Raw genomic sequence first — 14,612 nt, forward strand, 5'->3', positions numbered from 1 at the left:
CAGTGTAACAAATGCAGACCAACAAAAGCAAAGCTTCTGTTTCAAGTGGTTCGTAACAAAACTATATGGATAAAGAGATCAGCTAAATACTGTGAAGGACCTACAGCACCAGTTTCAGCATCCTGCTCTGTAAACAGGAGATTTACCCTCACAAATGTGAGGCCAAGAGACCTACAAGGCAGGTTGCTCAAATTATCCCTTCAACTAATTCTTGTTAGGAATGGAACCTTTTAAACAGTGATATTTTGTGGGTTGGTGTAAAGATACTATTGTTACTTCAATCTTAAGATTTCTATAACCATTGAACAGATACTGAATGGCCAAAACAGTTCCTCTTTAGCATGTGAATAAATGAGATCTACTAGTGACCTATTGGTAGGGGTTTCTCATTCTTTCACCAAGAGACTTCTTCAGTTCCAGACAGATCAACCCCACTGCCCCAGAACACATATCACAAGGACAAGTAAGACCGTGTTTAAGGAAATACTTTCTATTAAACAGACAATATTGTCCCCACTAATACCTTATTTTCAATGAAAAAAAGCAGTGAACTGAGCAGGAAATCTCTGACCAAGAAGAAACTTTTTAAGCCCTGCTAACAGCATTTCAAATAAAAACATCAGAGGTGGGAAACCGAAGCTACCTACACTTCCAGTGACAAGGAATAGTGCAACAGAAGGACACTCCTCCCTAGAGAGGCCTGGGTCACCCAGTGAGGAGGCAGGACAGCTTCACATTTCCACACAAAGGCTAAGAATGCAGGCAATTTCCTCACCAATTCCTCACACAACACACCTATAATGCTCCAACTACAGCCTTGCCCCTGTCATCCTCAACACACCAAATTCCCCTCCTACAATCAGCACGTCCCCCAGGTGGAGGGGACAAATATGACCCCATTCTCAAAATCCTTGCTGGTGACTGTCTAAGAGTCCCTGCAGTCTATACAGCACAGTTATCTGAAAACAAATACACAAATGACATCCTCTGGAACGGAAATCTCACACTCAAGAGTGCACACCAGCCCCCTCAAATACCAATTCATGCATTTTGAGGACACCTCTCATGACAGTCACTCAGCACATCAGAGAAATAAATCATGTTTTTGAAAGAGTCACACGGATAAGAATAGCAAAAGAAATAGCTTTCATAAAAAGACAGACTCTCTACTCATTGTATGCATTGCTCTCAAACACCATCCTAAAAACTATACTCAAAAAAATCCTCAAAAAAGTGATCATGTAATCTAGTGATGTTAGCACATCCTACCCAGCCATTAAAAACTTCCCCAGGACCATCCCTCCCAGTCTTTAAGCCGCCTCTCAACCTTGCTAAGTTTATCCCAGATGGAAGCCTTTTGTGCACAAATGAGAATAGAAAAAACAACTACAACTTGTCAAAACCTTCCCTTCCACCTTCCTGTAAGGACCTTCTCTCCCAGACACCAGCACTGCCAGGTCTCACACTTGGGCTTACCTGGGAAGTCATATCCAGCACAAGGGCCTCACCCCACACCCCAGAGCTGACCTCAAATAACTACTAAACACAGACTGAACTGGCACAGATCACTGACACAGCACAAACACACCTTGCTGCTGCAAAAGCAGCTCTCACAAGGTCTCTGTCACTCCTGATCCCGGAGGGAAACCTATGAACTTCCCTTCAGCCCCCAACCCAGGAATAAAAATTCCTAACATTTCAGGACAGCAAGACTGCTTCTTTGTCACACTATAACCTCCCACGCTCTCCACACTCTCCCCCCTCCCCATCCCACAGGCTATAACTCTCTCTTTCTCAGCCTACATCTCATCTAGTCATTTAAACATGCCAGGAGACATTACTTCTCTCTAATTTCTGCTTTCCTACCAATTAGCATTCCCACACTGAACCTGACAGCTCCACTTCCTGTCAAAGATGATCTGAGGGATTTTCTCAATTTGCAATCCATTCTTAAAGCAAGCTGCCACTTTTAGGGCAGGCCTGAAGGTGTCTGTGTGCCTGAAAGCTTTTCTTCTTTTCAAACTACACTGTTTGGCCTAATGCAAGACATCACCTCTGCACATGTCCTTAGACATCATGGGCACAATAACACTACTATGTTTTTATACAGTTTAAAAATCAACGCAATATTTACAGTCCAAGTAAACTTCCAGTCCTTATCATATCCTTAAACATGACTTTGAATCCCTACAGGCTGAAAGACACGTTGTTCTCTCCAAATTGCTGTGACTGTGGAAATTGGAGAGAAATTTTATGAAGCCACTGTGAAATTCTGGTTTTGAACTTAAAACTTCCTACAAGTCATCACTATCCTCAATCAAAGGTTTGAAAATAGAACAGAAAGCGCTCATTGCCATTAGAGAGTAAGATAATGTTAGAAAGAAGCAGGAACTCTTCATGCTTAATGAGATAAAAACTGCTGTCCCAATCATCAGTCTTCCTTAACTAATCAGCCAGCCCCAACCTCTGACAGGAGAAGGAATCCCAGACGGAGAAAACAAGTATGGATCAAAACAACTTGACATTCGAATGTCTTCACTCCCAATTTTCTGCTCACCATTACGAATAACTCTGATTGCCCTTGGTAGGTATTCCGTGACATACCATTTCAACACTCTTCTGTTCACCTTCTCCCTCCCAGAGCTGTTTTTGCAGCAACTAAGGCCCAAAAACCTTGAGAGATGTAAAAGCAGACACACTCCTCAAATTCAGACCCATGCACAGCCAAACTAATACAAACCAATGACATTATTTTCCCATTTAAGATAGAAAACATGTTTTAGAAAACATCTGAACCACTGCACAGGAGGCAAAAGCTCCACTAAGCAAATACTTCCTAGCTGAAAGCTTGTCAGTGAGTCTGCATCCAACTTATCCTTGCTGTGAAAGATGACCTGCACTCTTACCATCGTGATTAGAATTTCCCAGGGTCCATGGCTCATCTGAGTCGAAGTGAGTGTCTCCTCCAATCCCTGGTCCAGGAAAGTAAGCGTGAGCCAGGAATCCACCTTCTCCATCAAACGGAGAACTGTCTCCATGGAAACCAGAAGCAAAAAATATCATAATATCTGCCTCCTTTCTGTCATTTTTAATTTCATGGTAAGGAACCTCTTCAAAGGTAAGCGGTGTCACTCTCTGCCAAACATCAAAGGCCTGACGGATGGCTCTCCTTGTATCAATCTCACCAACCTTGGGGGTGTAGTTGTGTACGCTGTACAACGAGAGAGAAGGGACATTTAAATTTGCAGAATACATCAGAGACTTGTTACCAATATAAAGCCACAGAGTTTCCCTTTCCAAAGGGTCTTTATTTTTTCCAGACAGTACTTTGTGCATGCAAAGTTTTGCTGTTACAAAGAAAGTTACCAACAAAACGACGGCCCTGATCTGAGGTCTACATTTATTAATAAAAATCTTCCTAATGCCTTGGTTGATTTTCTGTTACTTCCTAAAAACCTGACAACCTTTCCAATCTGGGTGTAGGCAGCTGAGTAACTTAGTTTAAAAACGTAAATTACTTCAGATTTTGTCTGAAGTTATCATGTTAAAAAAAAGGAATCCAGTACATGAAAAAAACTGACCACTAAAATTCTTTTTGAGAAACAAACCTTTCAGTACATTATGCTTACATGAGCTGCTTCATTCTCAGGACTACTCAAAATATTTTAGAGCTCACAGGAGTGATGGACCTGCCAGTTTTGTGCAGCTCAGTCCATGACAGGTGATGATACAGAGTTTGGGGAGGGTAAGGAGCATTTAAGTGCACATAAATTTCCCATAATTATAAACTTAAGTTTAAAAAACACTGTTCATGGGGGATTTTGTGTCTGCGCATGTAATAGACTAATGATCTATTAAATTTGGCTTGGGGAATATGAAATATCTGTGTCATGGAAACAATTTTCAGTCTTTGATGGAGCTGGCTCAATTTAATACAATGATTGACAGATGAAAGACACTGTAACACATTCGGTGGTGAATCAAGACTCCCCTCACTTAACTGCACACTACAAATACTGAAATTGGAAAGCTAAACAACCACTGGTTTGACGGAGGCAGCAGTGGAGGCATCTGCCAATCTGCTTCCCGTGGTTATGCATATGTTTAAGGCATGTTTTATTTATATGATTCTATACAAGTTTTCCTGAAGGTCCAGAAAAGGTTAGAAGCAGGATCTGATTCTCACGCCTTCACAAACAGAGGGTGTCCCTTTACAATTTGAGTTAAAGGAATAATTACTGGTGGAACAAGTCCCTCCTCCCGGTCTCTGCAGTTCTTCACTCTTACTTGGAGAATCCTCCTCCTCCTCCTTTCTCAGAATTCTTGGCAGAAGCAACAGAGAGCACCAGTCCCTGATTCCTTCCATTTACACCATCATATCTCTTCCTACACATTCTGGCACCTTCCCCATGCTGGTCACTCACATTTCTATCTCTCCATCACAGACTTTCTTTCTGTCTTAGTCTTGCTCACCCATATCACAGAATATTCTGAGTTGGAAGGGACCCACAAGGATCATCACATCTTCTCCTTTATGACTACGTTCCTAATTTTCACTCCTTTGCAAACCCCTTTCCCTGTCCAAAAAATTTAAAAGGCTGGAATTTCAACTAGAAGGGGGGGGGGTGGGGTGTAATTTTAATTTTAAGTTACATTCTTATTGTCAGAAACTTCCATTTGCATCATTCAGCAACTGTCTTTCAAAAGCTCACCCCAGCATATCTCCTAGGCAGGCCTAAGCCTGGACAAAAGCAAGAGCTCTATTTCAGCAGCAGAAGTAAAACCTCTGCAAAAATACATATTCAGTAAAAAGTTGCAAATCAGTAGAAGAAGGAAGCACCTCGACTTCAGACGATGTTCTTTCTGCTTTAATGGTTTGTTAGAGATCACACATTATCTAAAGGCTAGAGCTTTAGATTTCAAATGGAACAGAAAGGGGCTGACTAAGATTTTCCTGCCAAAATTACACAATTGGTGGCTGGGATTTAAGTGCCTTCACTGATTAGTTATTTTCTAATTGATAAGAGACTCTTCAGTTACTCCAGTGCCCTGACAGTATTCCCCCACATCATGTTCTGAGAATGAATGCCTTAACCAGGCATCACAGGCAGGATCCTGTTGTAATTTAAAAGTACTTACAAAATTTGCATCCCAGACAAGTACAGACCATTTTTTCCCCACCAGAAAAGGGGCAGGGAGGGGGCTGTACCTGTAGGTTATATGCTTCTGTCTCCACTTCTGGCCGGTGAGTGCATAGCGCTTTTTCCTCCGGCTGTGGCGTAGGTGGGGATGGTCTGGAACTCCACATCGAGGCTTCTTCATCCACCTGGAAGGGAAGGGGAAAATGGCAAGCTAGCAAAGAATCCAGAAAACAGATTCTGAAGAACTCAGGGGGTGACTGGAAGACCTTTGAGGGCTGGCCAATGCAGACCCCAAGAAGGGCTCAGTCCTCCCTCTCTCAGGTTTACCCTCTTTGCACAGAGCTGTGCACCCCATCTCTGCTGGCAATCCACACCTCAGCAAACCAAAAAGATTTCATTTTTCCTTTTGGAATCACAGATACCAGATCATGTAAACTCTATGCTTGACAAGAGGTTAATGATGATAATGCCACAAGAGCCAAAATCACAGGTGTGTGTGCACTGGAATCAAACTCACCCACCACCTACTCGATCCACTCTCCATTTGTTGAAGTGCTCCCATGCCAGGAAAAATAAATCCAGTTCCTAACTCACTAAATAAAACTGAGCAAGTGCAAACACGACCCTCACAGACAGTGACTGAGGCTCTAGTGACCAGAACAGATCACTCCAGTGTCTGGGTCACACACACCAAATTCCATGAGGTCCTTCCCATAACCCCTGACCCCTGATGTCACTCATGATGTAGGAAACTCTTGCCTCTATGGCCAGGTGAGCTGGAAGAGCAAAAGATGTTGTCCCTTGCACAGGGATCCAGGCACTATGATCAGAGAAGTCCAGTCTCCTTCTCTAACTCCTTTATCTCCAGCCTTGACAGATCTTTTGCTTATTTCTTGCACCAGCTTGGGGGTGGTCAAACATGGGCACAGGTTGCCCAGAGAAGTGGCAGAGTCTCCATCCTTGGAGATATTCAAAACCCAACTGGACATGGTCCTGGGCAACCTGTTCTAACTGTCCCTGTTTGAGCAAGGGCTTGGAGTAGACGGTCTCAAGAAGTTCCCTCCAACATAAATGATTCTCAGACAAGGAGAAACAGACTGTTCCTCAAAATAGTGACCTACTTGCTGGTGTGGGCACACTCCAGAGAAGTCAGAAGTGGCTCACAGAGGAACAGAACTGCCCATCACTGCATGTGGCTGCTGAGGAAAAAAGGAGACAAGGACAGAAAGAGAGGACCTACAGGTACTGGTCTCCAAAGGTCCCCAGCCACACGGTTCAGGATTTCACAGTACAGCCCAGGACAGCAGAGCAGAGCCCAGGAATAACATGGCCACAGCCTCCCAGGCAGACTGGCACTGCCCTCAGCCACTGGAACTCTTCAGGCATTTGATCCACTTACTCTGATGGCAAAGACAAGTGTCCACTGTGACACAAAGCCCTTAAGAACACGCTGCAGGACGTGCCACTGCCTCGTCACCCATGAGAAGAACATCATAGCCAACTCTGGCCCATTTCTCAAACAAGACACCACATTCTCTCCCTCCTCCTCAGTAAGGCTTCCCCTGGGGGGACAACTTTTGGCCTCCAAATGCAGACATTCCTCCATCAACTACAGCCAGCACATGGCAAGTAGTCCATGTGTGCCCACATGCTTGTGCCCAAACAAAGTACAGCTTATCCATCAAAAAATACTAGCCCCACACCTTCAGGAAGGGAGCATCTCCCATCACCAGTAGAAGGTTTACAAGACTTCTTTCCAGGACACCCTTTAAATTAAAACCAAGCACACAGACACTCGTACAGCCCCACCAGAACATTCTTCCACAGCACACACACACACAGAGCCCAGCCCAGGCAGTCACACAGCTGCCCTTTCCTGATTCCACTTCCTATATGTAACAACTCTGGGGGCTTACAAATTTCAGTGCAGTCATCTGTCATCTTCTCCCCACCAAAAACAGAGCAAATGAGAGTTGTTATACATATTGCACCGTACCTGACAAGAACCCAAGCTGTGCATATAAAGCTGGCACAGATCTTCCCCACTTACATCACCTTACATTTATCAGCACTGTATGTCTTTCAGAAATCCCAGCAACCTGTAGAAATCAGATCTGTCTTGCCCACACAACTGCTGCCACCTTCAAAGAAAAGCAGTACATCTAAGATTTGCTTTTAGAAAAGCCATATCAATTCAACCTCAACACGCTGTATTTTTCCAAGTGCCCTTTATTTGTGTTGTTTTGCATTGCTTCAAGCACTTTGCTGGAGAGATCTCAGGCTTACCTGTCACCTGTATTCTCCTAGATATTTCCTGAATTTCGTTGGGTTTTTTTAAAACTCCAGTCATATGATATGGTACCATGTTTTTAGCATAACCTTACACAAGCCACAGTGTGAACTCAGTTTTCACCTCTTGAGCTTCGTGAGAACGCCAGTACTCTGAACATCAGGCATCAGCAGGCCCTGACTACAGTCAGAAAATTACCTTCTGTTTTATCTTCACTGGTATCATCTAGAAGACAAAAAATTAACAGAGGAGAGCTACCAAACCAACACGGATGTGTAGAGAAATCACAAGGGCAGTGCTGGCTATGCTGACACACCAGCAGCACCTCACACCTCAGCATCTGGAGGATCATCGGCTGCCCCTTCCCAACACCTGAAAGAAAGTTAATTCTTTCCATAACAGCAAATTCCCTGCCCCTGTGCCAGCTCCAGGTACAGGCACAGGGCACGGGGCTGTTCCAGAGGAAGCTGCAACAACACTACCCAGGGCTTTAAAGGCCTCTTGAGCCAAAGTTTCCAAAGCAGAGCTGCTGAAAGACTCTTGATGCCCATGGCTGCCTAACTCCTCTTTCAACCCTGTTTTACTTAGGCCTCTCTGAACCCCCATATTCTACCACAGTTTGTTCCAGAGCTCAGATACAGCCTTGATGAAACCAAGTAACAAAGCCCAGGTAACCTGGTCAGAGCTCAGCAGTACCCAAGCTGTCAACTGCCTGAGCTAACGTCAAGCTGAGAATGTTTATCTGGATCGGTTCCCTGACTCAGCTTACTTCCCAAACATATGGGCCCTGCTCTAATCACATGGGCCAGGGTACAAATGCAGCCATCTCTGCTCTTCTCAGCAGGGCAGGCCTATGGCAAAATAATCACAAAGCTGAAACTTGCTGCTGTTGATCATCTGTAGCTGAGCTTTATGACAGTCATTCTCTACTGAGCAGTTTGGAGAACCCTTTCTGTGTTCCAGGGGAAATCATCACATCACAAACAACAACAAAAGGCAATTACTTGAAGCAAGATTCAGATACTTATGGCTGCTTCCCCCTCCTTGTTTTTTGAAATGGGAACACCAGTAACACTGGATCATCAAAATTTATACTTGGCACTGTTTAGGCATAGACTACTGCATTCCTCCAGCTGCTTGGCATCAGAAAACAGGCAATTTCCAAAAGCACTGACATCCAGTTCTTGTCCTGATACAGCTGCTTGCCCCAGTTCAGGCTCCAAGCCCTCCACAAGACTCTCCTAAACAGAGGAAGCTGTCACTCTCAATCACCTGCTCTTCAGCTGGTGGAAGTGCCATCCTTAAACAGCTGTGGTGCACCTCGAGGTGAGGGACCTACACAACAGGCTCAGGACAAAGCACAAGACACTCCCAACACAAGTAACACTATTCCTTGGTTCTCTTCAGAGCCATGGGATTGATCATGACAGACACAGTAGACACCACTTTTGTTTGGCACTATGTGCCTTCTCTCCACATGTTCCCAGGACTTTATCCTCGCCCAGCTGCTCTGTAAAACTACAGTTCACCTCACCAGCTGCAGGCAGACACAATGTTTGCTGAGGGTCTGAGGAGGCTGGTTTATGAATTCTCTCCTGCTTTCCTTACAGGAAGCCACATATCATCGACATGCTACCTCAAGATAGATCCTCTGCTGAATGGACCCTGACTCAACCTTCCTTTTGGGTACCAAAAAGCATCACCAATGGTGGTGTTCCTTCCCATCTCCCACAGGCAGCACCTGCAAGGTGGCTTTCACACACTTGGGCATCAATCTTGGAGGAAAAAACAAGCTCAGGATTTGGGGACATGTGGAGATGAAAACCTTTAGATTTCTATAGTAAGTGTAAACAGAATATGCAGAATTTGTTGCCTAACAAAGAAACCACAGAAAATAATAACCCTGCACTCTGATTCTTAAAGTCACTTTAAAGGGACAGAACTTATGACACTGATGGAAGTGACAGAAAAAATTCACAGCTGCAATCTTAAAACTCCTAACACAGACTGAAATAACAGCTTAGCAAATGCCTGAGTAATTCTGAGCCCCGGGGGTAGCCTGCCTTGTCAGCTCTTTTCTTTCTGCCCAGCTTCCACAACCAGGTCTGAGGAAGTGACAGCCCAACACAGCCCAGCCAGATGCCCCCCCAGCTCAAAATACAGGCTAACAGCAATCAGGACCTCTTTTTCTGTTCATGCAGTTTCTAGGCAGGTACTGCTGCTCCACCTGCCATGCAACAGATGGACCAACTGACTCAGGGCAGATGGAGGCAGAGCAACCCAACATGCCTGCAAAGCACACCAGGGTTTGGCTGCAGCTGAGGTCTCAAGCCTTTGGAGTCTCAAGTTTCAGAAGAGAGAACCATCTGGGTTTTTCACCCATCAGCCTTTGGGTGTCCATGCATCACTCAACCCCTGCCCATACACAGAACCTCTAAAATGTGGGCAACACCTTCCTTTCCTCCAGAAAAACTTTCACTAACTAAAGCAGGGACTCTCATGTGGAATTTGCTCCCTTCCCTCATTACCCACAAGGAAGCAGAAGCAGCTCCCAACCTTTCCAAACTAGAACCCCCAATGTTATAGCCCCTTCTTCCCCCATCCCCTTCCAACTCATGAGCATCCCAGCTCAAACTTCTACACACACAAGGCACACACACAGCCTTGCTCAATGGCTTCAGCATTCACCAACAAACTTATTAATGGTAAAGAGATCTCAGATGGAAAATCCCCACCTTTAAAAAGCATTTCATTTCCATCTCATTTGAAAAGCAAACAGGATTGTCTCTATCCCTCAATGGAGAACAAGGGGCTTTTCCTGTGAGCTAAAAGAAGAAACGTTATGTTCACTGGAGAGGCACTCCCAGCCCAGGATGATCCCCTCCTGCTCAATCCACTAATTTCTTCTGTTTCTCCCTCTTCTTGCAGCTTGGAAGGCTTACAACCAAACCCCTTTGTACTTCACACCAGTTGGTTACTTTGTGCCCCCTTCTTTTGCACCACCACATCCCTTTTGCCAGCACAGTGCCCTAACAGGAGAGATGAAGAACCAGGTAGAGCCTGCTCTAAAAGGGTCTGCTAATGTAATAAGGTCAAGGGGACAGTAGCAGGGCCTAAGCAAGTTCCATTATTTGGGCTTTCTCCTTTCGCTCAGCATTGGATGCTTTTTTCCCCAGAAAGCAGCAGTAAGACCTTCTCTGCAATCTGCTTTAGTCAACAGATGCTGCCCTAATCCAGACCAACAGCAGACAGATCCAGGCACTACAGACAAGGCAATCAGACAGTGAGCCACTTCCACACCACCCTTTGCAGCACAGACTGAAGAGCAGAGTACAGAACACAGTCCCTGCAGCCTAGGTGATTTACACTCACACTTCTGAGCTATCAAAGCACCACCAACATACAGCTGTATGGTCAACATACAGCAGAGAACACCAAAAGTCCAACAAATGGCAACTGTGGACAGCTAAGCTAGCTCTGACCATCATCATCAGACTACAACAGCTCACTTCAACTCAGACTGTGGATCTCCATAAACAGCATCTGTGGACATACACAAATCCAATTAATTAAGAAACACATTAGAAGCCATTTCTGGAGCCAGAATTTTAACCTAAATCCAGACAGAGATGGAAATAAATGAAACCCTTGATGTTCTCCACTTTGAGAAGCTCACAGGATCCACGCTTTGCTTGTGCACCAGTGGATCTGTGTTCAAAGAACAACATTAATTAGAGCTTCTCCTCACACTCACAAACAGTACTGTTGGCAAAAAGTGGAATTGCCCACATTTTTTTGTTAGAGACACCTTTTCACAATCAAGACTTCTCTGGCTCAATCGGTCAAATCTGTCCCTTTGGAGGACTTCTTGCTCCTGGAATAATCATGCAGGTAATATGACTGCATTAAGAAAGGGAAAGACAAAAGTAGCCACTGTTAATCTTACTCAATAGTTGTCTCGTCCAAAACTCCTGTCACTGGGATTCCATAAAACTGTTGCATAGTGGCAACTGCAGACTGCACAGCTTTTCCCGACTGCAAGGCAGACATTTGGCTGTCAGATGGAAGTAAGTAGCCATACGTTTTTAACCAACCCTGAAAAAGAAAGAAACAGATGGTAAGATGCCACAGTAAGTTTTCAACTTAACGGTTCAGAACATTTCCTCAAAAGAAAAAAAAAGTGACAAACTAGCCAAAAAAATTCAGCCATCTCTCTTTTTTTGGTTAGGTCTGGTAATATAATCTGATCCCTACAAAGGGCTGAAGATCCAGTTTAATATCACCTGTCCTGGTAGGGTAAGGCAGACCTGCCAGTTAAAAATGGTCATCATCCCTATTGAGTAACTGGGGCAGACTTAAGACTTTGGAGCACCAGAAATGCCCAAGAAGTTCTGTTCTGGTTCCAGGGACCTCCTGTGCACCCTGACCCCTTGCCAGCTTGAGATTTCTCAGTCCCCACAGAAGCAAGATCCCAAGAACCCACTGCCCACGACCCCTCCTATCTGTGGACCATCATTCCAAGAAAAGAGTTTAACAGCCTGGGCAATCCCTGGAAACAAAAGTTCAACTTGCAATGAGCACAGGAATTATTCTTAAAAAAAACCCAACAAACAACAACAAAAAACTCCAAAACCAAAATAAAACAACAGCAAAAAAAAAACCCACACAGAGAAAACTCAACAACAAAAAATCGACACAAAGTTTGCAGAGATTCTGGTTCGATGGGTGTTTCCTCTACCAACAGGTGATACCAGCAAACTGTCAGAACAGGAAAACAGCCACCTCTCCTCAAGGAGTTTTGTCCCTTTTCCCTGCCTCCCCCCTAAAATGCAGCCTTAGATAAACCCCTGTGTCAAACTTGTCACAATGCTAAGCACAGCATTTTCAAAAACATGCTTCAGGATTTTTCTTCCCTCCCCTTTCTTCCTCTCCCCCACTTGGATGGTAGCAGAAAACAGAATATTAGTTCACCATTAGGTGCAAATGCCAATCAAACTCAAACAAAAACTTGTTCTCAGAAACTTTTCACCATAACTTTTCAAGCACCCCCCACAGTGCTTTTGTCTTCTAGCCAATACCCCAGCCCTTCAATTCAATACTTGGACTGGGATTATGAGACCAACATACATCCCCTAAGCTTTTTCCAGCCACGAGGACAATCCATCTGACCCACAGGACAGTCCTCACCACACGAGTGCTGATGAATCACCTGCATGCACTGCTCTCCCACTGGCAGCCTGATCACTCAGAGCAGGGGTGAGAGGAGAGCCTTGTCTTCCCTCAATGTAACACAGCAGCGGGAAGGGGGCTCGGGTCAGGAAGAGCACAAGTGGGAGAACAAAACGGCCTTGCTTCCAAAGTAGGAGAAAATCACAGAATGGGTTGGCAGGGACCTTAAAGCCCATCCAGTGCCACCCCCTGCCATGGGCAGGGACACCTTCCACTAGCCCAGGCTAGTGGAAGCCCCGTCCAACCTGGCCTTGGACACTTCCAGGGATGGGGCAGCCACAGCTTCTCTGGGTAACCTGTGCCAGGGCCTCCCCACCCTCACAGGGAAGAATTTCGTCCTAATATCCAATCTAAACCTATTCTCTTTTCAGCTTAAAGCCATTCCCCCTTGTCCTGTATCTCCACCCCTTATCCCAAGTCCCTCTCCAGCTCTCCTGGAGCCCCTTTAGGCACTGGAAGGGGCTCTCGGCTCTCCCTGAAGCCTTCTCTTCTCCAGGTGAGCACCCCCAGCTCTCCCAGCCTGGCTCCAGAGCAGAGGGGCTCCAGCCCTTGGAGCATCTCCGTGGCCTCCCCTGGACTCGCTCCAGCAGGTGCCCACCTTTGTCGTGCTGGGGCCCCAGAGTTGGGTGCTGTGCCCCAGGTGGGGAAGGGAAGCGGAGCCACAGCCCCTGGGCTGGGCATGGCAAAGTGCACCGAGCAAATGGACACACAGCGCTATTCAACACGGACACTGCCAAGGGCTCAAGACAAAGCCAAGGGGCAAAACTGCTCCTAGACCGGACATCTCTGCCTCGGCCTCTGACAAACATAACACGCCGCAACACTTCGGTCTGACCAAAATTAGCTGCCCTTGGGCAGCGAGGGCAGAGCCCAGCGACCAAAACAGCTCCGCGGGGGCTCCCCTCTGACAGCCCCTTCCCTGCCCGCCGCACTCGGAGGCGGCAGCGGGAACGGGGCACCCACCCCACGGCTCAGACACCTCGGGAAGCTGCCGGCGGACACCGAGGCTCAGGCTCGCCCAGGAGGGGCACGGCTGCTTGTCCGGCCGCTCCCCGCCCCGCCGAGCGCGGCCGGGGGAGCCGCGCCCGCCCCCCGAGCGCAGCCCGGCCCGGCGGGAGATGCTGGAAGGCTCCCGGCGGGCACCAGCGCCCGGGCACGGAGCCGCTGCCCGCCCGGCTCCCCCGCGCACCCCCGGGGCACCCCCGCCCGGCCCCGCTCCCGCACGTACCCGGCCGGCGCTGGTGTCGGCGGCGGCGCGGAGCAGCGCGCACAGCAGCGGGAGCAGCGAGCCCAGCGCCCGCCGCGCCCAGCGCGCCATGGCCCCGCGGCGGCCCCACAGCCACCCCGGCGGGGCCCGGGGCGACCCCGGCGGGGCTGGAACCCGGGGCGGCACCGGCGGCGCTCGGCCGGGCTCGGCAGCGCTCCGGCCCCCGGCGCCGCGGCTGCGGCTGCGCGGCTGCCCGGAAGGGGAAGGGGAAGGGGAAGGGGAAGGGGAAGGGGAAGGGGAAGGGGAAGGCGGGCGGTGGGATCTGCCGCTTCCTCCCCCGGACCGGGGCTGCCCCGCGGGTCGCCGTGCCCGGCCGGCGTGTGGGAAAACGGGGAGGACATAAAAATTTTCTTAAGGAAAGCTGTTCTTTGGTGTTTGATCTTCGTGAGCGGAGAGGAAGGAATGCCGGCTGCTGGGCGCCTGCAGCAGGGCGGCTGGAGGGGCACTGAGCCCTGCGACACGGGGAATGAGGGACATGTGCAGGAATTTATTGGCTCCAGCCTCTGGAAGGCCTTTCCATCTGAACTGCTGTGGATCAGAGGCAGTGGGCGGCAGATCATGCTAAGCCTCGATCTTCCCCACTCTCTCTCTCCAGACCTGTTTCCTAGGACATTTCCAGCCCTTCAGGATCGGCAGGACTCGCCCCCAGCCCTGCACAGCCAGCCCCCCTCTTTCCGAGGCTCCA

General features: G+C 47.6%; 1 protein-coding gene across 1 annotated transcript in view; it reads right to left on the reverse strand.

Moving 5' to 3' along the window:
- The window catches only part of MMP24 (matrix metallopeptidase 24), a 45,959-nt gene extending 31,857 nt beyond the window's left edge, over window positions 1-14,102 (reverse strand). The window contains exons 1-4 of the mRNA XM_051803368.1: window positions 13,889-14,102; window positions 11,378-11,526; window positions 5,210-5,326; window positions 2,907-3,211 (exon numbers count right to left, since the gene is read on the reverse strand). Of these exons, the coding sequence (XP_051659328.1) occupies window positions 2,907-3,211; window positions 5,210-5,326; window positions 11,378-11,526; window positions 13,889-13,978 (661 nt within the window). The 5' untranslated portion in view covers window positions 13,979-14,102. The remainder of the gene's footprint in view (window positions 1-2,906; window positions 3,212-5,209; window positions 5,327-11,377; window positions 11,527-13,888) is intronic.
- Window positions 14,103-14,612: the final 510 nt, after the last annotated feature.

This window comes from Manacus candei, unplaced genomic scaffold (genome assembly GCF_025592945.1).
Source record: "Manacus candei isolate 608988 ecotype Guabito, Panama unplaced genomic scaffold, ASM2559294v1 h1tg000057l, whole genome shotgun sequence".
NCBI classification, from domain to species: Eukaryota; Metazoa; Chordata; class Aves; order Passeriformes; family Pipridae; genus Manacus; species Manacus candei.